Source organism: Calonectris borealis, chromosome 1, assembly GCF_964195595.1.
Source record: "Calonectris borealis chromosome 1, bCalBor7.hap1.2, whole genome shotgun sequence".
Classification (NCBI taxonomy): domain Eukaryota; kingdom Metazoa; phylum Chordata; class Aves; order Procellariiformes; family Procellariidae; genus Calonectris; species Calonectris borealis.
Genome location: NC_134312.1, coordinates 17,340,939 through 17,367,838, shown reverse-complemented (window position 1 = coordinate 17,367,838; position 26,900 = coordinate 17,340,939). Strand labels below are relative to the sequence as shown.

At 40.7% G+C, this 26,900-nt stretch overlaps 2 protein-coding genes and 1 long non-coding RNA gene across 3 annotated transcripts; 1 reads left to right on the top strand and 2 right to left on the bottom strand.

The window, feature by feature from the left end:
• Positions 1–788: 788 nt before the first annotated feature.
• GTSE1 (G2 and S-phase expressed 1) lies at positions 789–13,827 on the bottom strand. Its single transcript, XM_075145856.1, has 12 exons — positions 13,761–13,827; positions 12,733–12,816; positions 11,980–12,043; positions 11,281–11,899; positions 9,908–10,078; positions 8,504–8,654; positions 6,909–7,286; positions 6,646–6,718; positions 5,967–6,215; positions 4,586–4,766; positions 3,307–3,447; positions 789–1,208 (listed from the first exon to the last, which is right to left on the bottom strand). The coding sequence occupies exons 2-12, from the start codon at positions 12,809–12,811 to the stop codon at positions 1,125–1,127; spliced, it is 2,190 nt and encodes a 729-aa protein (XP_075001957.1). The 5' UTR covers positions 12,812–12,816; positions 13,761–13,827; the 3' UTR covers positions 789–1,124.
• A 152-nt stretch (positions 13,828–13,979) lies between these two features.
• On the top strand, positions 13,980–20,086 carry LOC142080479 (uncharacterized). The gene is made up of 3 exons (XR_012673002.1): positions 13,980–14,524; positions 17,259–17,358; positions 18,513–20,086. It is a non-coding gene; the product is annotated as an uncharacterized LOC142080479 (long non-coding RNA).
• Positions 20,087–24,121: 4,035 nt separating this feature from the next.
• On the bottom strand, positions 24,122–26,900 carry TPRKB (TP53RK binding protein). Its single transcript, XM_075145901.1, has 5 exons — positions 26,840–26,900; positions 26,386–26,649; positions 25,533–25,655; positions 25,075–25,251; positions 24,122–24,240 (listed from the first exon to the last, which is right to left on the bottom strand). The coding sequence occupies exons 2-5, from the start codon at positions 26,524–26,526 to the stop codon at positions 24,154–24,156; spliced, it is 528 nt and encodes a 175-aa protein (XP_075002002.1). The 5' UTR covers positions 26,527–26,649; positions 26,840–26,900; the 3' UTR covers positions 24,122–24,153.

The following is a 26,900-nucleotide window of genomic DNA, read 5'->3' as shown; positions in this document are numbered from 1 at the left end:
AAATTCAACATTTTTATGGTTCATATTTGGCAGGAGCAGGTAGCATGGTTGTTTCCTCTGACCCAGAAGAGTCTTCCGAAGGCCTTCATTCAGAACAGAGCCTGACACTGCAGCAGCCACAGAAAAGGCAGCTGTGCTGAGAAGTAGGCAAATGCCTTCAGATAAAGCCAAGGCAGCAGCCTTGTTCAGCATCAAAATGTTTGACAAACTCATCTGAACACTTCTTCCTACTTAAACACTTAAAGTCTCCAACTTCCACCACTTTTTGAATTAATACAAACAGCTGAAAATCATTTCCATCTCTTGATGAACTTTCATAAATATATTAAGCTAGTACATAGACAGCAGTAGTCTCTAGTCTTCAAGACAGGCTTGTTACTTCAACATTTATGGGCTACTACTGTGTGAATTTTCATTTCCATTCAGCTCCCTGTATTTAAATTCTCCATGTATTATCTAAGTGTGGCAAATTTGGGTAAGAAAGCATTTTTCTATTCTTTGAGAGTGAGAAAGTTCAAGTGTAACCTTCAAATGTCAAGACTACACCATATGGCAGTAACAAGCTGTTGCTTTCTCCTTTAAATCACACAAATTCAGCTGTTGCTGTTAGTGTATTCCACTAGCATTCAACAGTAAAATGTTTATTTCCAAACTTGCTACACTGTTGTATGAAAAACCACCCTTAAGTCCACTAGCTTTACCTACATCTTAACATTTGTTAGTGAAACACTAAAATAGTCTAACGAAAACCTGTAATAAGAAGTTGCTATTTTGTACAACAGTTTGGTAAACAACTCATTTATTTTAAATTAAATCTTTGTTGCACATAGGGGATAAGGAATCAAAGGACAACTGGGAGGAAATAAAAGGAGACAGGCTTCCAACACAGAGAATATCCCTTTTTGCCTTAGAGCAAACCAGTTTAAATACATCCATTGCAGCACATCCATGAACAGAACCATTAATCAGACTCTGACTATATCAAGACTGTTACAATTCTATGTGTTAAAGCAGTTCATCAGATAATCTATAGCCATCTTCAAAAAAAACCTGTATGAGAGAAGAGTAACACCTAAATACTTTAAAGATCACAGATGGCAAAAATCCTTCATTTCAACTCAAGTTCAGAACTTGAGTAGAGGGGAATCCAGATTTTCTTTGTTTACATCAGGACTCAGAGTGATAAGAGGCGAACTCAAATCAATTAGCTGAAAGAAAAACAATAAAATTTAGCTATTGTAGTGAGCTGTTGTACATAACTAGCAGCAATAGTCTCTATTAACATAGTCTTCTCAAGTACTTTTTTTTGTTTAGGATTCCTTTTAGTATCCAGATACAAGCACCACACTCAAGCTTTTAGGTTCAGGTTTTTAAACATCTAGCTCATTCTTAGACAAGCACAAGCTTCTCACAAGGTGGTTATTGCCCATACTCACCTTAAAAGCCTAAAAGGCTTTTCTAAGTTTCACTACTATGCATAGTCAAGTGACACTGTCATCCGGGCAGGGCAGAGCACTTCTGAACTCCTCTGAACATGCCCCCAGAAGTCAGACTTCTGTGATCCTCTTCTGAGATACTTTGAAGGACCTGATATTAAATCGATCCCAACTACATCTAATGTCATCAAAGGCTACATCCTGATAGTTACCACCATTCATCTGACAATATCTAAAGGCATCTATCTACCTTCAAGCCACTAGTGTACAAAAGACACTTGCCCAGAAATGCTTGTCAAATTTAGAGTAGATTCCAATGCATATCTTTCAACTAAGGAGGAGATTAGGAGAGGTCTTAAACAGGAGACACTGCCTTGCTTTTTTGCTGAAAATGAGCTGCTGCTGCCAAGAACTGAAAATTTGCAAGAAAAGGAAAACAAGAGTCAGCATTGCCTACTCTACTGAAGACAGCATTCACTTCCTGCTTCAGAACAGTAACTGCTTTAAGCATTAAGTTCCTTCTCCATCCTCCTCCTTTTCCTACTTGCAGATTGCTTACTGAGCTCTAGTTTAGAGCACATTTTTTTGTTTTTAAACATTATGTTCTCTTTACTTAGGAGCATTTTAGTATGTAGTATCATATTGAACATATTGAGCTAATACTAAATAATTACAGTATTGTAGAGCTGCTCTGCAGACAAGTATATGCAGCCAGTTAACATTTTTCTGCTAGCATATTTGCACTAGAAAACTATGAAGACAGGCTGAGAGAGTTGGGGTTGTTCAGCCTGGAGAAGAGAAGGCTCTGGGGAGACCTTATAGCAGCTTTCCAGTACCAGAATGGGGCCTACAAGAAAGCTGGAGAGGGACTTTTTACAAGGGCATGTAGTGATAGGACAAGGGGTAATGGCTTTAAACTGAAAGAGGGTAGATTTAGATTAGGTATAAGGAAGAAATTCTTCACTGTGAGGGTGGTGAGGCACTGTAACAGGTTACCCAAAGAAGTTGTGGATGCGCCATCACTGGAAGTGTTCAAGGCCAGGTTGGATGGGTTTTTGAGCAACCTGGTCTAGTGGAAGGTGTCCCTGCCCATGGCAGGGGGGTTCGACTAGATGATCTTTAAGGTCCCTTCCAACCCAAACCATTCTATAGAATCATAGAATCATTAAGGTTGGAAAAGACCTCCAAGATCATCCAGTCCAACCATCAACCCAACACTACCATGCCCACTAAACCATGTCCCTAAGCACCTCATCCACATGTCTTTTCAATACTTCCAGGGATGGCGACTCAACCACTGTTCCAAGGCCTGACCACTCTTTCAGCAAAGAAATTTCTCCTAATGTCCAATCTAAACCTCCCTTGGCGCAACTTGAGGCCATTTCCTCTCGTCCTATCGCTTGTTACTTGGGAGAAGAGACCAACACCCACCTCGCTACAACCTCCTTTCAGGTAGTTGTAGAGCGCGATGAGGTCTCCCCTCAGCCTCCTCTTCTCCAGGCTAAACAGTCCCAGTTCCCTCAGCCGCTCCTCAGAAGACTTGTGCTCCAGACCCTCCACCAGCTTCGTTGCCCTTCTCTGGACACGCTCCAGCACCTCCATGTCCTTCTTGTACTGAGGGGCCCAACACAGGATTCGAGGTGTGGCCTCACCAGTGCCCAGTACAGGGGCACGATCACCTCCCTGCTCCTGCTGGCCACACTATTTCTGATACAGGCCAGGATGCCATTGGCCTTCTTGGCCACCTGGGCACACTGCTGGCTCATGTTCAGCCGATTTCATGATTCTATTGATTATATTCTATGAATATAACTATATTCTATTGATTCTATTAATATTCTATTGATTATACTCTATGACTATAACTTACCTTTACCTGTCCTGAGACTGTAGGCTTTAGAGGAGTAATCTTATTCAGTTCAGGAGTATTGGAAAGGTCAATCAGAGGTCTACTTTCACATTCCAAAGCGTGAGGGAGAAATTTGTGCACTCCAATATCTACCAGTAAGGCCTGAAAAAAAAAAAAAATAGTTCAGGTTTTCCTCTGCTCTCCATGCTTCCTTCATAAACATGTAGGCAGCCAATTTAAATTTAGCTTATACAGCTGTAATAATTACAGGATAGGCTTCATTTACAGGTTGGGTATTTTTCATGCAGGATTGTTTGCACACAGTGTAAAAACCTCAGCCCCTGCTCTGACAATGGCTAACATCACAAATCAGGAAAATGCAGTGAGACAAAGCAAAAGAGCTCCTTGGGGCGTAAAACAATTTTTCACTTAAAAGCAGAGTTAAGTCAAATTTAAAACAGAAGAGTAATAACTCTTTAATATTTAAATTACCTGACTACAAGTATTGTGCAATGTTATTTAGCCATATAAACTATTCTGTAGAGCTCCAAACTTTAGTTATGTTTTTGTCCAGTTTAACTACTCTATACATGTGCTAAGCAATTCTATAACAGATACTTTGTGTCATCAGGTAAGCTAACAAGGAAAATACTGATGCAATAACATCAAGTAATTAGCCTATAGATTATTCTACACCTGAATATTTGTAAATCAATAGCCACTCGGACAGGTTAATATTTCAGAACTACGAGTTCAGTCTCTTCTCCTTAATGCCTGTGGAGTGCCAGCTTTCAACATGAAGCCAGCAGATTCTTGGGACAGGGGAAAAGTGTTCACTGGAATAAGTACGTGACACTTAACTAAGTTTACTGCTACATGGGCTCTGGGGTTTAATCCTCTCTCATCATATGCAGATTTGCACTGCTGTTAGATGACTGAATTTAGCTACAGCAGTGCATTTTTTAATTTTTTTTTCAAAAGGGCTTTATGGCTGCAATAGGAACTGCCCTGTGACACTGCTTTTCTAATCAAATCCATGAGGATTTCACAGCACTTATCCAGAAGTGGAAATTTAATATGAAATCTGCAAGTATTTGACTATTCAGCTTTGAGATGGGAACAGACTTAGTGGAAACACAGTGCTAAAAACAGGCACTAGAGGGTGCACATGCTTAGAGTTAATCCATTTTAACTTTGTGTGTACTGAAGTGGTTTTCCTACTTATCCCTCATCTTGAAATAATTTATTTTCAAGCAGTTTCCTTAGTAGTTCTGTAGAAAAATATATTGCTATTTCTTACCTCAGTTTGTTTCTCTTCAGACAGCTGATTTTGTACTTCAGCCTCTTTTAATTCATTTTCTACTACTTCTGTAGCAGTTTTTTCTGGTGAGAAGTTAAGTGCAAGAGGTAGCACAGGTGGAGGAGATATATCATCTTCTGAAGAAGATATCTGTGTCTTGCTCTCTTTTGTCCTTTTAGAACTAGGGAAAAGAGCATTGGCAATAATTGAGTTCTTTAATCTCTCTTAAGCATGAACTACTGAAGACAGACAAGCCAAAGCCCTAACCTCATTTTCTCCTTTTTTACCCGAAGTTTTAATGACCATATTTTAATCCAAAAATATGCTAGTTACCTGCAAAATACAAGATATATCATGCTGCAATAAATTTGTAGCCTACCCATGCAAAAAAAACCGAGCTAATGACTTCAGGATGATGATGAATTTAATCTTAAATTGACATATACATGCAGCCTAAACTTCACACATGGGATTTTGGTTTTTTAGACTTTGAAGAAACAACTAGCAAACAAGTACTGATATTGCATATCACTGAGCAAGCCCCTGCTGAGAGGAAGTACTGACACCAGAGGGAGGTGGAGGACCAAGGGTTGTCATCTGATTAGTATGATAAAGTCATTGTAGAGAGAGTAATTGTTTCCTTGAGAGAAAAGACTATTTTGGACATTTAGCCTAAGTAACATAACATATAGGAAGAGTTTTCTTGCCATGAATCATTCCTGTTTTAATCATCTCCACCAACCATGAAGCAAGCCTGCATACATATATATGGCACTTGTGAGAAGATGTTGGGCTGATAATATGAAGAAGGCAACGTTATTTTCACAGAAAACAAACATAATTAACAACAGCGTAGGATTCACCCATTCTGCAAGCAATTATTTCAAATGAAACATAGGTAAACCTGCTCAGAAACTGAAGTTTAGTCAACTAAATCCTTGGCTTTTTGACTGATGCTTTAACAAAGATAATTTTACCGAAGCGTTGGCAACAGTATAAAACAAACTTAAGAGTAATACGTATTTTAACCAGCTACTTCCCTTCATGAGAAGGCAATAGCAAAATAACACCAATGCCAAATCTGTTTTCAGTCAGAGCATTAGATTCAAGTCTTAAGTTGTCCGCTAGCTCAAGAAATACAAATAACATCCTATTAGAGATTATAATTCTTTAATGTTAGAATTGACTCATCTCAGTAAGGCTTATAGTATTTTACTAGTCACAAGATATAAATCATTATTAGGCCTATACAGCATCTATGCTCAAATGCTTTATTCTAACATTTAGCAGAGGTCCTTGAAACCTGAAAGTCATCATTAAAATTCATTTAGAGGCAGTTTGCCTACAATACTCATTTCATATATGGAGGTTTCTGTCTTACCCAGCTGTAAGTGTCTTTTTTGTAGAAAAGCTGCAACTTTGGTGAATAGATGCAGCATGTGGAGAAAATGCCATTCTTGGTGCAGTTTTAGGAGTCACTGCTGGAAATCCTGAGACACGACGAACAGGTGTAGGTAAGCAAGACCGTTTCAGACTGGCAGGAGTCATGGAGACAGACCTCTCAGGAAAACAAGTATTCTGAAAGATCCCATCTTCTGAAGCTTTCATGGGAGTGCTGACTGCCATGGCACTAAAAAAGGAACATGCATTAGACAAAAGCTTCTAGAAAGTTTTATTCAAACTATTCTACCAAACAATAGAAATCAGTTTCCCTTTGGTCAGTAAGGGAACAGTAATCATCATAAAGTTGATAATCACAGCATAGTAAAGGCTTTACTTCATAAGAATTCTTTTATGAACGTCTCTAGTCTATTTAGCACGCAAAGAAAGCCCTCTTCTGAAGAGAGTGTGTGTGGGGGGGGTTGTTTGGTTTAGTTTTGGGTTTTGTTTATTGTTTTGTTTTTTTAAAATCAGTTCCAATAGGCATTAACACAGTTAACCTGGAGGGTCTCAAGGGACTAGACAATGAAGGTAGAACTTTTAAAGATTGTTGCAACACCCAACCATGTTGCATTCTAAGAAGTATGCCTCAATACATTCAATTTTCAGTTAAGCCCTACCTTCCAAGCATGCCACAAAGTGTTAATCCAAGAGTCGGTGTTGCTTTTGGTGCTGATTTGTTTGGTGGTGTATCTAAAGAGAAAAGTTTCATTAATTGCTGTCCACATTCTTTTTTTTTTTTATAACAGACACCTGTCAGTTAAAATACTAATTCCTTCCAAGAGGTGGACAGAAGTGTAATGAAACAAATAACAAGCATTCAAGGTAACATTTGCTTTTAATAGCCAAACTAGAAGACAGGTCATGGAAAGTACATGCTTACCTCCAGTCTTCACTGGAACCTTAGTTTGACTTGTAGGAACAGACAAAACTCTAGCCTTGGGCTTTGGATACAGGCTTCCTTTTGTTGCACTTCCGTCTTTATTCTGCTGACATAGCTTCTGCAGACTGGGAACAGAGCTCAGCCTCTGAATTCCACTGCCTATAGCCTCAGATGATGTTACAGAAGCTGAAGATTTAGCCAAGCTTACAGCACTAGATATTTTGGGAGTACTAGCTGATCTTGCTTGCTTTGTGGATTTCTCAGTATTGGCAGCCTGCAGAGATGACACTCTGGTAGGTCTGACAAGGGCCAGCCTGTTTGTGCTAGATGAAAGCTTAGAGCCACTCACACTAGCTTTTGAAGACGTACTTGATTTTCCTGAAATAGAAAGTTAAGTTATACTTCTGAATCATCGCTTATTGCAAAGTTTTTGACTAAGCAGAATAATTACGCTCACACAGGAAAGAAAACCAGCAATTTACAGCATTTAAATTTATGTTCAAACAACTCAAGTTTAAGTAGAACACATACAACTACTGAAAAGTTACTCCCTGAATTCTCCAGCAATTTTGTCCATTTTAGAAAGTCTCCTCACCAAATTCCTGAATTACTGCAATTAATTCAAAGAATATTCTTCAAGGAATGCCAAAACAGTTTGCAGATTCAAGTTACATTTTCAACATTTTCTCCCAGCATAGTTGGCTCTGTTCCCTTAAGCAGGCATTCAAGAAAGTAATAGTTCAAGTTGCACTGATTAACACCACGGGCTGAACTACAAGTGCTTTTCTCAGTTTTCTGTATGGTTTTTATTTTTAGTCTGTAGGTTACTTTCATTAATAGGAGGAATCTTGACTAGACACTTCTATCATATAAAATAATTCTTAAGTTTGTAACTTTTACTGATCTATTATTATCCATCCAGAAACAAAGTGCAAAATAAAAATTTGCAGAAACTTGGTATCTTGATACATCTACAAGAACTGTGGTGCTTACATCCATCAGTATTTTTAGGAGACTATTTTCCTGATCCTTTGAGGCTAAGTGAAGGGTCAAATTGATGTCTTCATTATAGTATAAGCCTCTTGGTTGTATTCAGTTATCTCCCCAAAGTTTTTTTTCAATCTGCTTGAGCAAAGCTCATCCTTTTATTAGGCTTACAGAAATTCAGAACTTGGAACTAGGCCTTCCACCCTCCTTCCGTATTTCAGTTTTTTGTTGTTGTTTTTTTTTTTTAATTCAAGTTAGACAAGCTTGCAGCATTCAGAAGCTCATGTACTTGGCTATAATAGAGAAGATCATGTACAAAAAGAACAGATTTCCTGAGGCATTGCTTATATTCTAGCTGTGTCAGACCCTCACATGTAGGGATCAGGCTTACATGAATCTAGTTTTTACACATGATAAAAGTTTAAGATTTATTTTTAGTCCACAGGGATTTATTGGGCTAGCCTACAAAATTTTATTCTCCATTCAAAACATTTCTTACTGCTTGTATATACTGGACACCATTAAAACATATCTAAACCCACAGTCCAAGACACACTTAGCTGCTTCAAAGTTGATTTGTGGCACAAATCTGTAGTAAGAGTGATTACCATTTTTTCCTATGGGAGAAATGGGTAAACTTGAATTCAGACTTGAGTTCACACTGGAAACCGATGACGAAGAAGATGATGAAGTAGTCTTTCTTGTGACACCGCTGGCAACACCAGGAAGTTTCAGATGTGTTATCTTCTTTAAGCCAGCCTGAATCAGAGAATATAGTTTATTCAAAAGCAAAAAAACCTATTTAACACGTTATTTTACCATGCTTTTTCTTGGTATTATAGCTTTTTATTTGTGAATTTTAGACAAGCTCCTTCTTCAGATTACATTTTAAAAAGTGAATTTTCTTAGAAACAGTTCATTATATCTGGGTTATTATACAGAACTGGAACATTAGATCTAGGAGGCGGACTGTTATTTTTATTCCTGCCACACACTTGAGTATGGACTTAAAGGGATCAAAGAATAAAAGGAGTAACCCCAGGCACCAGTATATGCTGGGCACCAACCAGCTGGAAAGCAGCTTTTCAGAAAAGGCCCTTGGGAGTGCTGGTGGACAAGTTGAACATGAGCCAGCAATGTGCCCTCGCAGCAAAGAATGCTAACGGTATCCTGGGCTGCATTAGGAGGAGTGTTGCCAGCAGGTCAAGGGAGGTGACCCTTCTCCTCTGCTCGCCACTGGGGAGGCCATACCTGAAGATCTGTGTCCAGTTCAGGCTCCCCAGTATGAGAGCGATTTGGAACTACTGGAAAGAGTCCAGCAAAGAGTCACTAAGATGATTAAGGGACTGGAGCATCTCCCATCTGAGGAAAGGTTTAGAGAGCTGGGACTGTTCAGCCTAGAGAAGAGAAGGCTCAAGGTGGATCATATCAATGTATACAAATTTCTGAAAGGACAGCGTCCAGTGGTGCCCAGTGACAGGATCAGAGGCAACAGGCGCAGACTGAAATACAGGAGGTTCTACCTCTGAACATCAGGAAACCCTTTTTTTACTGCGAGGGTCACCAAGCACTGGCACAGGTTGCCCAGAGAGGCTATGGAGTCTCCATCCTTGGAAATATTCAAAAGCCATCTGGACATGGTCTGGACAACAGACTCTAGGTGGCCCTGCTTGAGCAGGAGGTTGGACCAGATGACCTCAAGAGGTCCCTTCCAACATCAACCATTCTGTGATTCAGTGAAGTGGCATGCAGCATGGAAGTAGGTGTCTAAAGCTTCAAAACAACTCCTGACAGCTATAGGTATTCTACCTTCATACAAGTTATGGCAATCTTTTCATATGGCATAGTTAACTACACACATCAAAAACTTTGTTTCTTGCAGAAAATTGCTGATCACCTACCTGCAGCTAATAACAATATAACTTTAAATTAGAAAGTAAACTATATTCAGTTTTTTCTTCTTATCGGAACATCACAAAAATTATTTTCAGATTAAGAATGCTTGCCATTACCTTACTTGGTGCAGGAAGGACTTTTTTGTCTTGTGTTGAGGAACTGCCACTGAACAAAGACTCAAAGACATCTGAAGCAGCACTAGATTTATCAGAAATTAGACCTTCAGATGATCCCATGCTGTTCAAGTCTCTCTTTGTAGAAATACTAGTATATTCTCCTGGTTTGGGCTGCAAATTTCAATGCAACATTTTAAAAGTTTCAGTGTTTCTAGAAACCACTATGAAGCTTTTTACACAAATTGATTTTGTTAAGAAACAAAAACAACAGTCAATGAAGAAGCCTTTGAACCCAGTCAAGACCTTAGTCTTTAGATGAATACAGTTTAAAGTTAGTCTAGTAAGTGTATTTGTTAAGTACTAGAACATGCTTGAACCCAGATATTGGACATCAACCTAAGGGCAGTTCTGCAACAAAAATTCATCAGCACAAATTTCATATAATCACGTTCACCTACATACTGTAACAGCTGTTCCTTACAACTATGAGATCTCCATTTAATTCATATTCTTCTGCTTTACCCTAGCTTTCCAAAAGATGAGACTTTACAATAGTAGACTGCATCATTCAAACTGTCTATTTAGTCAGTGGGGTACAATTTGGCTAGTTAAAGTATTAAGACTGTGCCTTTTCTTATAGCACACAAAATCAAGAAGAGACTTATACCACAAAGGAATCAAAGGGTCCCCTATTTTCTATAGGTGATGATTCCCAAGGAGACAATATCATATTTTCAGTAAAATCTGCAGTACATACTGGAGCCTAAGCCATAAGGTGTAGAGCAATAAAATCCAGAAGATATTTTATCTCGAGACTGGGATTTATGCATACAAGGTCACTAACACAACTGTTTCTTGCTATCCTAGAATACATTTTCAGTTGGTCACATAGCCACATTCTAAACGTAATACCGTTAATCAGTGCTTTTCATGCTTGAGACAAATTGTGGACAGAACTAGAGGGTTTTCCCCCCCCTCACCTCCACTGACAAGGGTTAACAGTAAACAAAGCCGTTGTTGCATGTTAAGTCACTAAGAACAGTGCAGTAATTTTACCAGCAACAGAACAGTGTTTAAACAGATGCCAGGAGTGACGGTATTCACAAAACCAGAATATAGTGGAAAAGAAATTTGCCTGCAGATGCTCTACATTGTCATAATAGAAAAACTACTTGGCTACTATACCATAGTATCTGCCCTGACTTTTCTTTTTTATATATAATGTTTCCTGCATAAGGATCTTATGAGGTCGAAAAACATCAGAAGATTAAAGTTCACTTTTAAAAATAAAAGCTTGTAGACAGTTTAAACATTCCTAAAACACATGAAGGCCATGTTTAAAGAAAACATTGTTGCCCAGAAGCTGTCTTTACCTTTTCAATAGTTAACAAATTGCTTTTTCCAAGAGTAGATGAAGGTTTTGCCATCAGTAGTTTGCCAGTTGCCTTTGTATTTCTTTCCTTAGTTTTGTGTTCTTGTGTCAGAGGTGAACTGGCAATTTTTGTAGGAGATACGTGAATTTTAACAGGGCTTCTGTTTGGAGGAGTATGAAGAGCATGTGTTTTGTCATCTGACAAAAGTTTATCCCATTCCTTCTGAAAACAAGGTGGCAGCTGACATGCTGGGCTATCCCACACACAGTATGTCTCCCTTTTAACAGCCCTGGGACTCTTCTCTATATTTTGGTTTCTCAGTATTTTCAATTTTGACTTTGAGTCCTCCACAAATTTTTCTATAATCTTGCTTTCCCGTTCTTCTGATTGGCTTATTTTAGTCTGTTCATTCTTGCTTCCAGTCTCTATTTGCAGTGCTAACAAACGAGCTTCTTTGAAAATTTCCACAAATTTTTCTCCTGCAAGTGGGCTCCACATGAGTTTATCATCAGATACAGGCACACTCTTTTTTTCAGCACTTTTTTTTGCTTCAATATTGACAGCAATACATTTTTCTTTGTGTCCCAAAGGTCCAACAAAAACTTCATCTTCATTTCCACTACAGAGAAAAATAAGTCAGCCCAGCACCTTATGTGTGTCCATTTTAAAGGTATATTTACCTGTAGACCCTTCACTTACCTTGCTGGAGAGAGTGAAAGGTCAAAATCAAATGTTTCATCAGTCAGAAGAGGAAAGTCTGAAACTATAACAACACGGATTTTGTCAGAGTAGGGATTTGCAATAAAAATTATTGCATTATGCTTCAACAATTTGGTGAAGCTGATGTCAGATGGCAAAGAAAGTTTTAGCTACCAGGTTTAAATAATAAAAACATGTTTTAGGTCAAAGAAATTGAAGGTGCAGCTGTGAATATGATCATAGATGCCCAAATATCATGAAAGTTCTCAACACTGATTTCTAAGCATCCATAATAGGAACATGGTATCTGGCTGTGGGAAAGGGTATCAGCAGCCTCCAGTCAAGAAAAGTGAGAATATATAATCTAGAGCTGTATGACAGTGCAGTTGTCCTATCAGTCAGTTCTTTTCCGGTTCAGACCATCACAGGACAGTAACAGGAGCCAGTGAGAAAGATTAGTTTTCCTATTAGCTAATATGTACACTAAATATTAATTGAATCCACAGCAGACAGATAAGGAAAATGGAGGAGCTCAGATTAGATATATAGAAGAGAGGTTGATGACATCATGTCACTATTGCACATGTTCTAGCACCAGTGCTCCACAAGCTGTTGAAGAGAACTGTAAGTCTGAGACTGGCAAAAGCAGCCCATGCAAGGAAACAAATACACAGAACAAGAGATAAAGCAGATACAGGAGGTCTACTGATCTGAACACCAGGTAGAGAATATCCCAACATGTTCTCCACCTACCACTGCTCATGCAAATACCCGGTTTTTCTTCAATCACATGACTTGAGCAATGTGCTGCCATTTCTCTTCCTTCCTCCATAGTGTCTGGAAAATACAGAATTAGCTATGCAGTATGTTTAAAAAAACAACAATAAGGTCACAGAATTTTATGACACTGCCAAATTAGCGAGGAGGTAAACATTCCCTTTGAAGACTCTTATATGTTATGTTTAGGGACAGCCACACAAACATGGTTTATCGGACATCACACATCTCACCATCCTCTCTTGAAACGTGTTATTGAATTATCTGAGACTTTGTACATGTAAAGTGTTGCAACCTCTGTAAAAAGCCTTCAAATACAGCAGTGATGCCTAGGATTTCTGAAATTCCTTAATGCAAACTCTGTGTTGAGCAACTAAACCCCTTATATGAATAGAGCTGCAATAGGCAGCATGGCTAGACAGTTGCAGCAGAACACTGCCACCCCACAAGCTAAAAAAACTTTTTACAGCACTAATTCAAGACTGGCATAACCGAGACTCAGCACACCTCTGCTCCGCAGAGGAAACGCGCGCTGTGCTCAAGACGGCGCCTTTCCCTTGTGGACAGAAACCCATCAAATACGATCTTCTTGTGAGCAAGGGCCTTGCCGAGGTTAGCCAGCAGGCCCTCAGGAAAAGCACCGCACGCGGTGCGGCCAGACCAGATTAACGCCGAGCTGGGACCTACCAGGACTGGTCCCTATCGGGGCATCTCAGCAGAGCCCACCAGAGCCGAGGGGACCTCACACACACTCGGGGGGTGTGTGAGAAGCTGCCCGGCGTGCGCGAAGCCGCTCACAAGCCACACGGAGCCCCCCGGGCCGCCTGCCGACCTCCCACCGCCCCACCTCAGGCGAGCTCGCCTAAGCCGCCCCGACCGCAACGGCCCCTCTATAGCCAGGCCTCGGGGGAAGGCCTTCGGACACCATACCGCGACGCCGGGAAGCGGCTAGGCCGCCGAGGGCCCAAGCCGGTGGCCGCTGCCGTCCCCGCCGCTCCGCTCACCTCCGCGGGGCCGCCGAGCGCGCAGCAGCGCAGCGCGGCCGCCCGGACGTTTGAAATCGCGCCCTGCTCACGTGACACGCCCCGCGCGCCCCATTGGCAGGTTCGAACGATACCGACTCACCCCCGCCCCCGGGGCGTTCTGGGGCTTGTAGTTGGCCGGGGCTCCCCAACGGCCGCTCCCCGCCGCTGGGCCTCACCCGCTTACCGTGGCCAGTTTTTAATGAATTAAATGTACGTAATTACTCACGCGCTGGTAGAACTAGAGATGGGCCTCTGGAGCATCACAGCACCCAAGGCCAGCCGGGCTGGCTGCTAGCAGCCGCGTCTGGGGCCGTGGCCCCTTCTGCTCCGCTCAGCCTCGCAGGCCAGGCCGCGCCTTTGGCGCTTTCCACTCCTCAAGTGCAGGCCCCGGCCTTGCTGTTTCATCCCCGCTGCTTGTCGCTGCAGAGCCCGGTTTGGCTGGCTGACCTCGGCAGCCGTGGTGGTGGCAGCGATGGAAGGGAAAGCCTCCGTGCGCCTGCCATGTAGGGAGATTGGTGTCTGCAGTAGGTATCTGCAAACCTGCAGCCGGACCTGAGGGAGCCCAGGAGTCGTCTGGGCACTCCTGAAGCACTTCAGGGCCTCAGGGTGACTCCCAGCACAGCTGCCGTGCCAGTTATGGTGGAGAGTGGAAATGGACTGGGCACGTACCGATGGACTCCTTTTGTTTCCTCCGCACCTTTGCTGGATATGATTGTCCAAGTAACTTAACTGCACCAAAAGGGGTATGTACTTTTTGCTAAGCTGACATAAGGAATAGCGAGATTCCTGCATGTCAGTCCCAGCTACTGCCAATTAATATGAGCTGACCGATAGAATAGTTTTAAAAGTAGACCCATGTCAGTAAGAAACATCAGGAAAAGACCACTTTTCTTCTGACATTTAATGTTGTGCAGTGCTTAGGGTTTTCTCCTAATACACGAATGGCTTCAGAAATTGCAGTCGAGTGATGTGTTCTGTTCTGAGTATTTCAGGATGCCTAACTAAATCACTGGATTGGAATTCAGCAGGTGAATAAGAATGGTTAATGATGACCTGCAGATTTTCATATAGACAAAATATTTTGTAACCCTTTCTCTATTTGGCCAATTATATTTTGGTGTCTTTCATGGAGCCTTGCAAGCAGTGTATATGCAACTTGAATATATCGCAAGTATCCTAGGTATTGGCTAATATGCACAGTAAATGGCTGAGACAAATAGGCTACTAGGCTGAGTATTAACATGCTCACCTCCCACCTTTCCTCCCTCCCCATCACCCCAGGAGTCCCTCCTGGCAGGCAGTCGTCAGTCAGGTGGGGAAGTGTCAGGCTTTGTTGCTCGTGAAACAGGCCAATCCTCATTATTACAGAGTTTCTGTCTTCCAGCTTTTTATCTCAGGATTTTATACCTGTTCTCTTTGGTGTTTTTCTCATGGGACCCTGAATTACTATAACTGATGTAACAATTTCAGTTCTATGATTTTACCTACTGTTCTTCTCTTGCATTGCTTCAGCCTATAGAATATCTCACTAAGAGCTCAACAGCAATTTCTTTTTCAGTGAGTTGAGCAAGGGTCCCTGGCTGTATTAACAAAAATGGGCCATGGGCATGATAAAAGATAATTTTCCACAAAGAGAATTGTGATACAATAGAAGAATAAAAATTGGGAGATCTCCAGATTTTATTATATGACCAAAAATCAACAATCACACTTCTGAGATGAGGCTTGCACATACCTCATTTTGCTTAGTTCAGTCAAAAAGTGAAAGCATCAGTGAGAAACAGAAAACCAAGATGAAACTAATGGGGAAAGGGCAAATAGGCTCTAAGTGCTACAGATCTTAAGACTGAAGTAGAAAAAATGTATAAAGAAAACTAAAAACATACAGGAAAAATTCAGTGTACAGCTTTTATTGAAGCATTTACCACTCTGTATGTGGTATTTAAGAGAATCCAAAAGTTGTAACTGCCAATATTCTCAGGATCAGATCTGAAAAAGCTAGAAGTGATTCAAGTCGCTAATTCTTTACTGATGTCCAAATTTTTTCCTCCAAGTCATTGTAATATTTCTGTTGTTCTATATTTATTATATTACTAATAATGAAGAATGATATGACGTCCTCGGTAGCTCCACTGGTTCCAGTGACACAGTTTTACTCACACAGTGGTTAGAAGTAAACAGCGTGTGCACTTCTGTTGAAATGCACACTGATGTACTAGTCTTGTAACAAGTTTACTTAAAAGAAAGAGAGACTCAATCAGTTTCCATTAAACAGTCACAGTCTCGATGAAATTAAAATAGCTGTTTTTATAAATGTTATTTATGGAAAAGAGTTTTAAGACCAATAAGAGTATGAGTAAACAAGCTCAGTCTTAATTTTCTGGAGTGTAAGTGATATCCCAAGACATATTTGGAATTTGCTAATTGTTTTACTGAAATGAAAGGAACCTATCTGATTTATATAAACACATAAATGCTATGTGAAGGAAAGGCTAAAGCCTTTAGAAATGCACCAGAACTACAAGTTCAGATTTGTCTTAACAGCAATTATATGTGGCAATAAGCTTAAACTAACATTCAAATGAGAAAGAACTTTTTTTTTTTTTTGGTAGTTTAAAGATGATGCAAGATGATGTTCGCATTTTGTTTTGGGAAAGAAGGGCTTTGGCCTGTTTTTCTAAACTACAAATTTAAATGTGCATATTCATGAGCCCTACAAACAGTTGCTGGACCATTGGATTTATTACACTAAAGCCACCATTAACCCAGCTAATCATGCAATGCCCAACTTTTGGGAGACCTTCTTCATTGGCACAGCCTCTTGTTAATTATGGCTCCAGGTGGTCAGGGAAGAACAGGATGTATGTGACTTTGTTACTAACCCTAAATGTCCAAATGTTTTCTTTTGTGCTGATATACTGCTTATTGGCTGCTTATTGAACGTGATTGTGTTCTAAAAGTCAACAGATTATTAAAGAAGGCAGCTACTTTTTCATAAAAATATTTGAATATTAGAGCACATCTAAGTGATGGTGGCTTGAAATTTCACTCCAGGCAAGTTAAACCAAATTACAGCTGTAGAAAGGAACTAAATTTTACCCCAAAATAGCCTGTGATCTAATAGAAAGTAGTTCTAAGTTACAGCTCATCCTGCATTTTTCATCACCAGCACCCTCCATCTGTGCATTACTTGTGTTGCTATGAATTTGGCAACACTTTAGCAGCGAGCTACTGTTTATAAGAAGGGATCCCAGCAGCTAAAAGAAGCCAGTCGTTGGGATTACTCATTACTTGCCTTGTGAGCTGCTCCAGGGAATTTCTTGAAGAACTATGACAAAATTAGCTTTAGAAAACCAGTAATTTGAGAACTTTGATTGATACATATCAATCGCTCCCAGATTAGCTTTGGTCAAGTTGGGCTTTGAAGAAAGACTCTCTTTGTTGGTACTGAGTGAAGATTTTCCTCTTTTGTGCAAGGAAACGAGAAGATAAAAAAGAACAACTTTTTCCTCTCTGCAAGAAGAAATCTGATTCATTGGGAATTCAATCACCAAGACACCATGAATGCTTCCAGGAGGTAAGCTGCACAAACTGCATTCCCCCCAGGTAGGAATAGGAAAGGAAACTACTGACAGGGAGAATACTCCTCTCGTGGTCTTCACATCATGCTGGCAGATGATTATGAACTATGTTATTTGATTCGCAGTTACACAAGACAGAAGGTAGCCCTTGTCCTAATACGAATGTTATATGTGTACTTCTAATTCTACAACTACTTTCTGTAAAAACTCAGCTGCAGAACTTCTGTTTTATTGATGAATTACCTTTGCAGATTGCACTTCCTAGTCTTTCATTTTTAACAAATCAGTTTTGACAGCTCTCTTCCAAGTGTGCATAAGTATAAATATAATTTGTGTTTAAAAGCTCTTTACTTGTAAACTGTATCTGCAGTAACATTTTGGTAACTCCTACTCTTCTGTAATAATAACAGCAGGAATGTGTATGAACGAGAGCTGTAATACATCTAATACTTCTCAGACCCATTTCTAAGCTACATGAAAATCACAAGCTGATTGATCTCCTTTTTGCATTCCAGTTCAGATGGAATTGTGGACATTCAACATTTTTTTCTCTTAAAAAAAAAGAAGTAGGCCCACTGGGGCTTAGCAGGCAATTTTCAGTGGAGATAACAATAACTGGAGGTCAGTTACCATAGGCTAACACTTCTACTTTCAAACCATTTGGGAAAGGTGGCAAAGCAATGTAAAATGTTACTCCAGAGAATCCTGCAGATACGCTTTGTTTAGTTACTCCTGACTGGTATCTTTGGTATCTGGTAATGAACACCTTGACACAGACTGCCGAGGGAAGTCCCCTCTGAAAAGCAGAGATAGAAACACATTATCAGAGCAGAATGGGAAAGTCACATAGTACATGCTGTGCTTATTCCCATGGATTAAAGCTTTGGAAACTGGTAATTTTTTTAAAACCCTGACACTTTCATAATATTGCAAAATGAAAGGGTTTGGTTTTTCTCATACAGCTGATCTGTATCAGCAGTGAAGAGTAAGAGCACTGTGCATCCTCTAACAAGCCCATACCGAGTCTTTCTTTCACAAATCTAGCCAAGTCAATGACATGATGCACACTCTGGACTTCATTATAAACACTATTGAACTGTTAATAAAAAAGAATAATTTTTAATCTTAATCTTGCTTTTTGTTATGGCAGGATACATTCTCTCCGTGCTCACAGACAGAAAACCAATGGGAACAAAAGTGAGAACTGGCACAGCACCTCTGGGTTCAAGCACCAGCATAGAGATGATCTTGCAACAGTCCATACCCTTTACACAGTGATTGTCATGATCCTTCTAATGGCAATTTGGGGAGCCTGGTCAAGAAAGGATTCATCCTAATAGCAGCAATATGCTTTCTTTGTCAAATATTTAAAGGAATATTTGTGTCAATTATCCATACCCAGGAGATACAAAAAAGTGGTCTCAGCATATTACAGTTTATTTAAAACTGCTTAAACTGTTGCTACTTGTGGAACTGAATCTGTGAAGCAATTTAATAGGCAATGTACAGAACATGACTTTGTGAATAACATATACCTGTTTGCATTGTAGACATGTTTATATCACCCTTTGCATGTATATGAAACTTCCTTTAAGCACAATATGCTAGTAACAAGGAGTTCAACTTCTGTTTTTATTGGTCAATGTTTCGTATATCCACCCCAGCTTTCCATTTTTGAATTTAAGTTGTCCAGTCTCTACCTCTGCTAAGATTACCTGTCCCAATCCATGGTAAAACATACACTATAAGCAGGCAAATAATCTGCCCTGTCACAACAACATAGAAAAAAGAATCAATAAAACCAGCTATCCCACAGGCAAAGGAAGACCTCTCAACGAGTCAAATTCTCATCTTTGTTGCTGAATAGTTTATATAGGACTTGCATGTGCATATTTTTAACTTATGGTAATGCCTTTGTAAACTCAGGAATAAAACCATGAAATAAACTGTATTTGTAAGCATCCTTTGTTGCAGAACCAACTGGCTCAGTCTTCAATCTTGTACCAATATATTTAATTCATTTTCAACCACTGCTTGCTTCTCCATAATTCATTAATACCTCATGGCAGTACCAACCTCTATGTACACCAGCCATCCTTGATGGGGAACATTCCATACTCCCAATTTTTCAGGGAAGTAACTCCACTCAGAAAACCAGCAAGCTTTCTGGAAAGCTGCCAGTTGGCAGTCTCTGTTAAACTCTCTGTTAATTGTATGGTTGCCTACTCCTGATGAGCTCAGGTTAATGGACTGGCAGCGCTGAGGGGCAGTGGCTGTTGGGAACAATAGTCCAAGCCTTTGGAGCTTAAACTCAGCTTAAGCCCCAAATTTCAGCATTGCCTAAACTAACAAACAGTATCCTAATAAAGAAGAGATGCAAGACATTTTAAATACTTAGGAGTAGATAGATACATGTTTGTAATTACGTAGTACCTGTAGACAACACAATTCTTATAAGTATCGTGTACCCCATTTTGGTATCCATCCATAATCAGGAGGGGTACATAAACTGAAATGTTTCTGAGAAGACCTACATGGCATACCTCAAGGAGTGTTTAGAAAGCACAGTGTACCACCAGAGACACCTGTGTCAGCTCTCAACAGGCGGGTGTGGGTGCTGGAATCAATGTTCCTGTATCTATGCAGCACTGTTACCTACTGTTGTTAAGGTACCACCTCATCGTGCTTTAACATGGGAGCAAAGCTTTGATGATGCTCTCTGAAGAAGAGCACACAAAGGAATAATAATAAAAAATATAGATGATTAGCGCATTAAGTACATTGTCGTAGGACATAGGGACCCCAGTCATAAACCATATAGCATGAACTACTATTACAAGGGAAAGCAAAAGGATGGTCCCTCCCTTGTAAATGTACCATTGAAGTACATGAGAAGAGAGAGGGATTTAGATGTTCTGACAGTAGTACAAAAAACCCCAGGCAATTGGGGTTGTGTGACGAGCCGTGGCCTCAGCGCGCTGGAAGCTTACTGTCATCAAGGCTTTTGCAGGAGAGAGGGACAAAGAGTGGTACTGAATAATCATTTGTTTTGAAAATGATGAAGGGAGGTTCCCCTAGCTGAAGTAGGCACAGAAGGAGGCCTGAAGCTGCTGCTTTGGAAACACAAGGCAAGAGGGTGAGCTTGGGCTATAGGAGACTGATGTGAACTGTGAAGGGCTTTGGAAGTGAAAACAGACAGGTAAAAGTATCTCAGGATGACAGAAGAGAGGAGCCAGTAAACAGAGCTGGGGAGGGGGGCACACTTAATGGTGAGGGGAATTCACTCCTGTCAGACAGCTGAAACGGACTTTTCCTTTGCTTAAGATCTTGTAAATCAGATTGGCTATTTGTTCTAACATACCTAGCTTTTAGAAACACGCATTTTACTAATATGAAACACACAGTTCAGAGATGCACAGGCTGCGGCTCATAAACTGAGCTGCCAGATCAGTGAATCTGCATCGCTTGTGCTGCCATGTTCATCACGGTGGCCTGCAGATGTGGCTGCAGAGCACTCAGGTGGAGTCATCCTGATGTGAGGCAGCCTACCCTCTGTTTCTCTTTCCCTGCAGAACCTCTGACTGTCCCTTTCACATCACCACGAGATTTGCCATGTGCCAAAATATACACTCCACCAACCATGAGAAGGGCACGCATCTGATCCCGCACACGTACACCGGCCTGTAGGTGAAGGCTGCTGACAAATCCTGGCGTGCTACTGGACATCCTCCCCGAGGGGAGGACGACTACCTCTGTCACGACAGGGCAGGCAAGTTTTCCTTAAGTATATGTCCACATTCCTGCTGTACGCCCAGAGGTATACCTGTTACGTGATGGACAGGCCAGCAGTTTGGACATATATCACATCTACCTAGGCTGAAAGCTTGGGAACTGTCTTTAACTCAAACAGCAATAGCCTGCTGGCTTTACCGCGTATTACAAAGTCATTGTAAAAGATGGCTTTGTACAGTCTGTTTCTTGCTTGCCCAGTCTCCTCTTCCCCCCGCCCCCCCCCCAAGAAACTAATGTATTGCAAAGCATTCAAGCAGGAAAGTGAGTTCTGTGGTGGACAAGGTTTTGGTCATCGTCTTTTAGAAGCGCAGGCTGCTGGTTTTTCTCAATTTGTGTCATATACACAATGTTAAAAAGGCAGCACAGGCAAAAAAAAAAAACAACAACCACCCCACATAAAAAAAAAGAAAAGCTAGAACAACTGACCACACATCATACTTTGGATTTAGTTGTCAAATTCATATAATCCTGCCTCTGAAGCACTGGAGATCCAAATAAGGTACTGAAAATGCTTCAGCTTCCTCTCCTCTCCTTGTGATAGAAGAGATGAGGTATGAAAGTTCAGAGGAGACAGCAGCAGAACATTGAATGTTTTGAAAAACCTGTCTTTTTTCCTTAAACTTTTGCTTTGCTGGAAAACAGCGGTGGTTCATTTAACAGTAACATTACAGATCCAAATTTACTAATTTTTAATGTGTTCAGAAAGACAAGCGTAACTTTGCAGGGTCAACAAAATCTACAGTTATTACCAGTTTTTGTAAATAATTTGTTTAACTTAGATAATGTAACTGGGACTAGGGGAAAACTGTCGTCTTGCAGGGCAATGGCATAGTCTTCACTGCCAACAGACCCAAATCATCTGCCTGACTGAATAATACTATGGAGGCTTCAGCTCCCAAAATCATTTCCAGTAAATCCACCCATGAAAATAGCTCATTTGGGTCTCACAGTAAATCACAATTTCATAATTTAACTCATGTCAACAGTAACAAACTATTAACTGTTTCTACACCAATGAAATAGACTGACAAGAATCAGAAACTGGGAACCCAAGTTTGGAGCTTGTGTATCAATTGTCACGCAGTGATCTTTTTATTAATATTTCTCCTACATTAAACAGACCAGACTGATGTTTTACACATGTTCAAAAAAGGCTGTGGTTTAAGCATACCTGTATGCTGTTATTTTAAGCTACCAAAAACAATGTCAGCAGTTCAGCCAGCAAATCTGATGATATACTCCATGTACCAACTGGACTGTCAGAAAAGGAAAACAAGTCTTTTAGTTTCCATGGTCAATTCTCACTGCTGACGTTACACACGTTTTATTTCAAAAGACTCAAGCCCTTTCAAGCTCCATTTTTTACTACCGCCTCACATTTCCCTTTAGAGAGGATGACACATTCTGTAAAACCATCTTTAAATCAAGAAATCAGCACAGCCATTTCTCCTGAATCATTTCTTTTGATAAACCTTGTAATTCCCTTGGTACTTGGCAAGTATTTTGCCATTGATTTGGTTGGTAAGAAAAAGACAGTATTTGTACTACTGTGTTTTAATTGAGGGAAGAATTAACCAAAATCAAAATGCAAAAGAGAAGCTAGGGATTTCCGTATTAAATACAGAAACACAGACAATACTAGGCCTATATGTCAGTTTGCTGGCCTGTTTACTGTAGTGGGTAACTCTAACTCAGACTTGCCTCTCCCCCAAAATACATCTTGTTTTCCCAAACACTGTGTGTAAGAATCTGGGGCATACTCTGCCAAATATCTTGTAAGTACATAGAACATAATACCTCAGAGAACATTAGGAAAAAAAACCAACACTGCTATAGAGTTTTATACACGTCCCAGAAAAACAATATACAGCATAACAATAACAAACAGTATGGATTTCTACCTAATTAGGACAATAATTTTTCTTAAACAGGATGCCTGCATGTGATTAAATGATACTCATGCAGGGCTGTTGGACCTGGTGACTATTGGAAATCAATATGCTTTTTCATTCCTTTTGATGGCCTTTCCTAACACTGGTTCAACAAAACAAAGTAAGTTCAATGACCCTTTCAGAATACTATGTAAGTTATATTGACAATTTGAGTGAATAAATCTATGGTGCAAATTTCTTCGTGAATTCTGCACCTGGAACCAGGCCCTAGGAAGTCAGCCTATGCATCACCATGCATAATTCAGTATTATAAAGTACAAGCACCTCTCATTACCCTTTAATGCCAACACTAAAGTACCACATCAACACACCAGTACCTCAGCAGTACGCTGCATCTGATGACATCAGATTGTCAGGTGCTTACACCACCACATCATCCATACTGACCTAATCCATTGTTCTGCACACCTCCGAGGCCCCTGCTCCCCTGCCCCACCACCAGCTGCCGTGGTGCCCCTCCCACCCTTTCCTGTTCCCAAAGGGTGGGCAGCGACTCTATCCCATCAGCAGAGGGGGAGGCACTGCTGATAGTTTATGGAAACTTTCCTTTTTCTAGCCCATCAGCAATACTTCGTGCCATAGAGACGCCTTTTCCGGCAGTAGTATCATTAAAGAGTATCATCCATCGGCGATGCCAAAACCAAACAAATCAGGGGAGGGTTAATAAAAATTATTTACAATGTTTGAATCCTACCTGGGACTAGCAAAACATCTGATGAAAGAGAAAAGTAAAGTACAGATTTCCAAGCCTTCTGTTTATGATCAACTTAAGGTTCTGGCAAAAGTGATTTTTTTTCTCTTGTTAAGAAAATGGACAGAAATGTCAATGGCAAACTCAGCTTTGCATGGCAGAATTGCTCTCTGTGCTTAGAATACAGATCAGATCACCCCCATATCCAAGCTGGCTCATTTATGGTTAAAGCTCAGATGTCATCAAACTACTCAGTACTACACCACTTTCTCTGAAATGCAGGATGAATTGCAATGAAGTGTTTTTACATCTTAAAAAGCCCTCTTTTTCCTTTAAAAAAATTTATTTCCACATTTTCATAAAACATCTTTTGTTGACATTCTGCAAACAATACTATCCAATAAGGTGCCGATTTTTTCTTCCTGCGGAGTAACTTTGTACATCTGCAGAAAAAAAGAACAAGAAAAACTTAAAAGCTGTATAAGGAAGAAAAAAATTGGTCACATATCTTCTAAAAATATGTACACAAGAAAAGATTTGCCCCCCTCCCCCATTTCTGACATTGGAAATTCCTATCTTGTCGTGACTGCAAGGCAAAATCGGGACTGAGGAACCAAGCAAATTCTGAAACTGCGAGACATAAAGGAAAGCTAAGAAACTGAATGAAAGCAGCACTTTTAGCTTCATGCTATGATTTGTCCAATTTTATTCATATGTCTCCAATCATTACTTTGACAGACATGATCAAGATGATTAAAGTTACTTGAATTTTACCAAGTGAAATAGTTATGCTTTAAGATACCTATCTAGCATATGGTAATCCGTTAAAAGCACACATGCCCTAACACAGCTCCTAGCAGCTAATCAACACATTTTTTTTTTTAGCCGCCCATGCTGGGACTATTTATGTGCTTAAGATTATGAAAGTGTTCGGGACTGAAAATTTATTTTTAATTAAATGGATATTTGCCTGAGAAAACAGGAAGCAAAAGTGCCTGAGTGGTAGGCAGCAATCTGGAATTTATTTTTATGTTCCAACTTCCTGACAATGTTAAGAATTTGAAGACTTAAAATTTGTGGTGTCAGGGTGTGACAACTAGAACTTTTTTCAAGTAAAAAAATTGTAATAAAGATATAATCAAGGTTCACTTAAAACCAGTTTCCAGTTGTGCTAAAGAAATACAGACCCTAAGTTAATTATGTCCATTGATATTTAATCAGATAACTGAATAAACTATCCCTTTTCTCTACGCCAGTCATCTCTTTTGGCTACGTACCTTTTTAACTTTGGCAGTGTCTGTTAGTTGGGGGAGTTCATCTAGAGAAACCTGTTGGCCTTCTACCTGAGATGCTATATCTTCCAGATTTATAGTTTTTTCGCTGTCCACAACCAGAACAATGAGTACTGCTGTGTCACTGTCTGAAATGCCAAACTTTTTAAATGCATCTGAAATCTAAGAAAAGATGAAAACTATCAAAATACTATGAATCACTTTCTCACTACATACAAGCATCCTTTTCAGTTACTGGGTCAAATAAACCAAGAGTATAAACTGACACACATTTTACATTAATGGAATTCTGACAAGCTACAAGAGGTAACAGCATATTAAAAATAACAGTAACTTCTATTAGTAGCCAGGTAAACAGTTAAGTGAATATGCATATTGAGTTTGGCTGCATGGATCTTTGCAAGCTTCTCTGGCAAGAAAGACATTTGTTCAGTAAATCTTACATTGTTGTTTGGTGAAAGGCTGAAAATAATTTCTGCATAGAGAGTTCTGGTCTTCATTTTACCTATCTTGTGTAGATGAACTGCATTGTTGGCCGCCACAAGAATTTGAAAAGGATCTACAATCTGTAAAACACAACAGAAGAAGTTAAACAGAAATTTAACATACTATTTTGAACTCTGAAAATATCCTGACCACTTAATTTTGATAGCCTAAGTAGAAGTGAGCAAAACAGTATTCTGCTAGCTATTTTAGCAATTCTTGCTCTTCCAAAGTCAATGTGATTATTTCCTGCGTGGGGCAATACTTGACCTAAAAATAAAGATACACTCTCTCAATCAGATCACTGAAATATTTTGGAAAAAGAATCACATTAATAAATCTTCTTGTCAGTAAATTACCAGATTAGGTTCTTTTTTTTCCCCCTTCCCTAGCTACTGCTTTGCTAATTCTAACAAAAAAGACTAGATTCAGAAACAAGTTATGGGTTTAAATGGGAACTAAGGCTCCAAATAGTAGATTTTTGACAGCATTAAGCAATTAGTACTACACTTTACATATGGAAGTAGATTTAAATAGCTCCACCAAGTAGGATGTGAAGTGAATCAAGACGACAGTTGCTTTGGCCAATCCTGCCAAGGCTCCTTCTTTTACAGAGAGCCCTTACGCTGGACGACACTCTAATGCAATCAAAGGAGGGGCATTTGGGCAGAGAAAGCGAAGTACGAGTGCAGCAACTCGTGTGACAGCGATTACAAGCACAGGTCGTTTTTCACAGTTCCACGGAGAAGGATTTCCACGCTGCCTTCAAAACAGTAAGGCGGTACAAACAGGACGACACAAGCACTCGCTCACCATTGCCGGGTTTATTAATGCTCCTTCAATGGCCCCTTCCATGGCTTTCTTCCTTAGAGCAGCGGCATTTTTCACGCGGTTGAAGAGGAGGAGAGCCACGCTGCGGCCCGGGAACAGCTCCAGCTGGTGCCTCAGCTCCATCTCGGCAGCGCCAGCCTGCAGCCTTCGCCGCGGGGACCGCTGCACAAGGGCGCACCCACTCTTCTCTCCCACGGACACAATTTTAATCCCACGCAACCTTTCACATGCGGCTTTCAACGCTCCCTAGAGGGGGAAGCCTCGCGCGGGCTCCACGGCCGGAGGCAGGCCGCACCCCCCGCCCGCCGGCCCGCCGCCCCCCTCACCCCTGCCCGCCCGGCAGCGGCCGCGCCGACGGGAGCCGCCACCCGCGCCTGGCCCCTCCCGCCCGGCCGCCCTCCCGGCCCGGCCGCCGCCGCGCCCCCCAGGCTCTCACCGCCGCCCGCCAAGCGCCTCCGCTGCGGCCCCGCGCCGCCAGGCCCCTCCTCCCCGCGCCC

Coding starts and splice junctions, on each gene's coding strand:
- GTSE1 (XM_075145856.1), bottom strand. CDS start 12,811: ATGGAGGAAGGAAGAGAAATGGCAGCACATTGCTCAAGTCATGTGATT. Junction 12,044..12,732: donor GGGTATTTGCATGAGCAGTG/GTAGGTGGAGAA, acceptor GTGTTGTTATAG/TTTCAGACTTTCCTCTTCTG. Junction 11,900..11,979: donor CTTTCACTCTCTCCAGCAAG/GTAAGTGAAGGG, acceptor TTTTCTCTGTAG/TGGAAATGAAGATGAAGTTT.
- TPRKB (XM_075145901.1), bottom strand. CDS start 26,526: ATGGAGCTGAGGCACCAGCTGGAGCTGTTCCCGGGCCGCAGCGTGGCT. Junction 25,252..25,532: donor GCCTTTCACCAAACAACAAT/GTAAGATTTACT, acceptor ATCTTTTCTTAG/ATTTCAGATGCATTTAAAAA. Junction 24,241..25,074: donor ACACTGCCAAAGTTAAAAAG/GTACGTAGCCAA, acceptor TTTTTTCTGCAG/ATGTACAAAGTTACTCCGCA.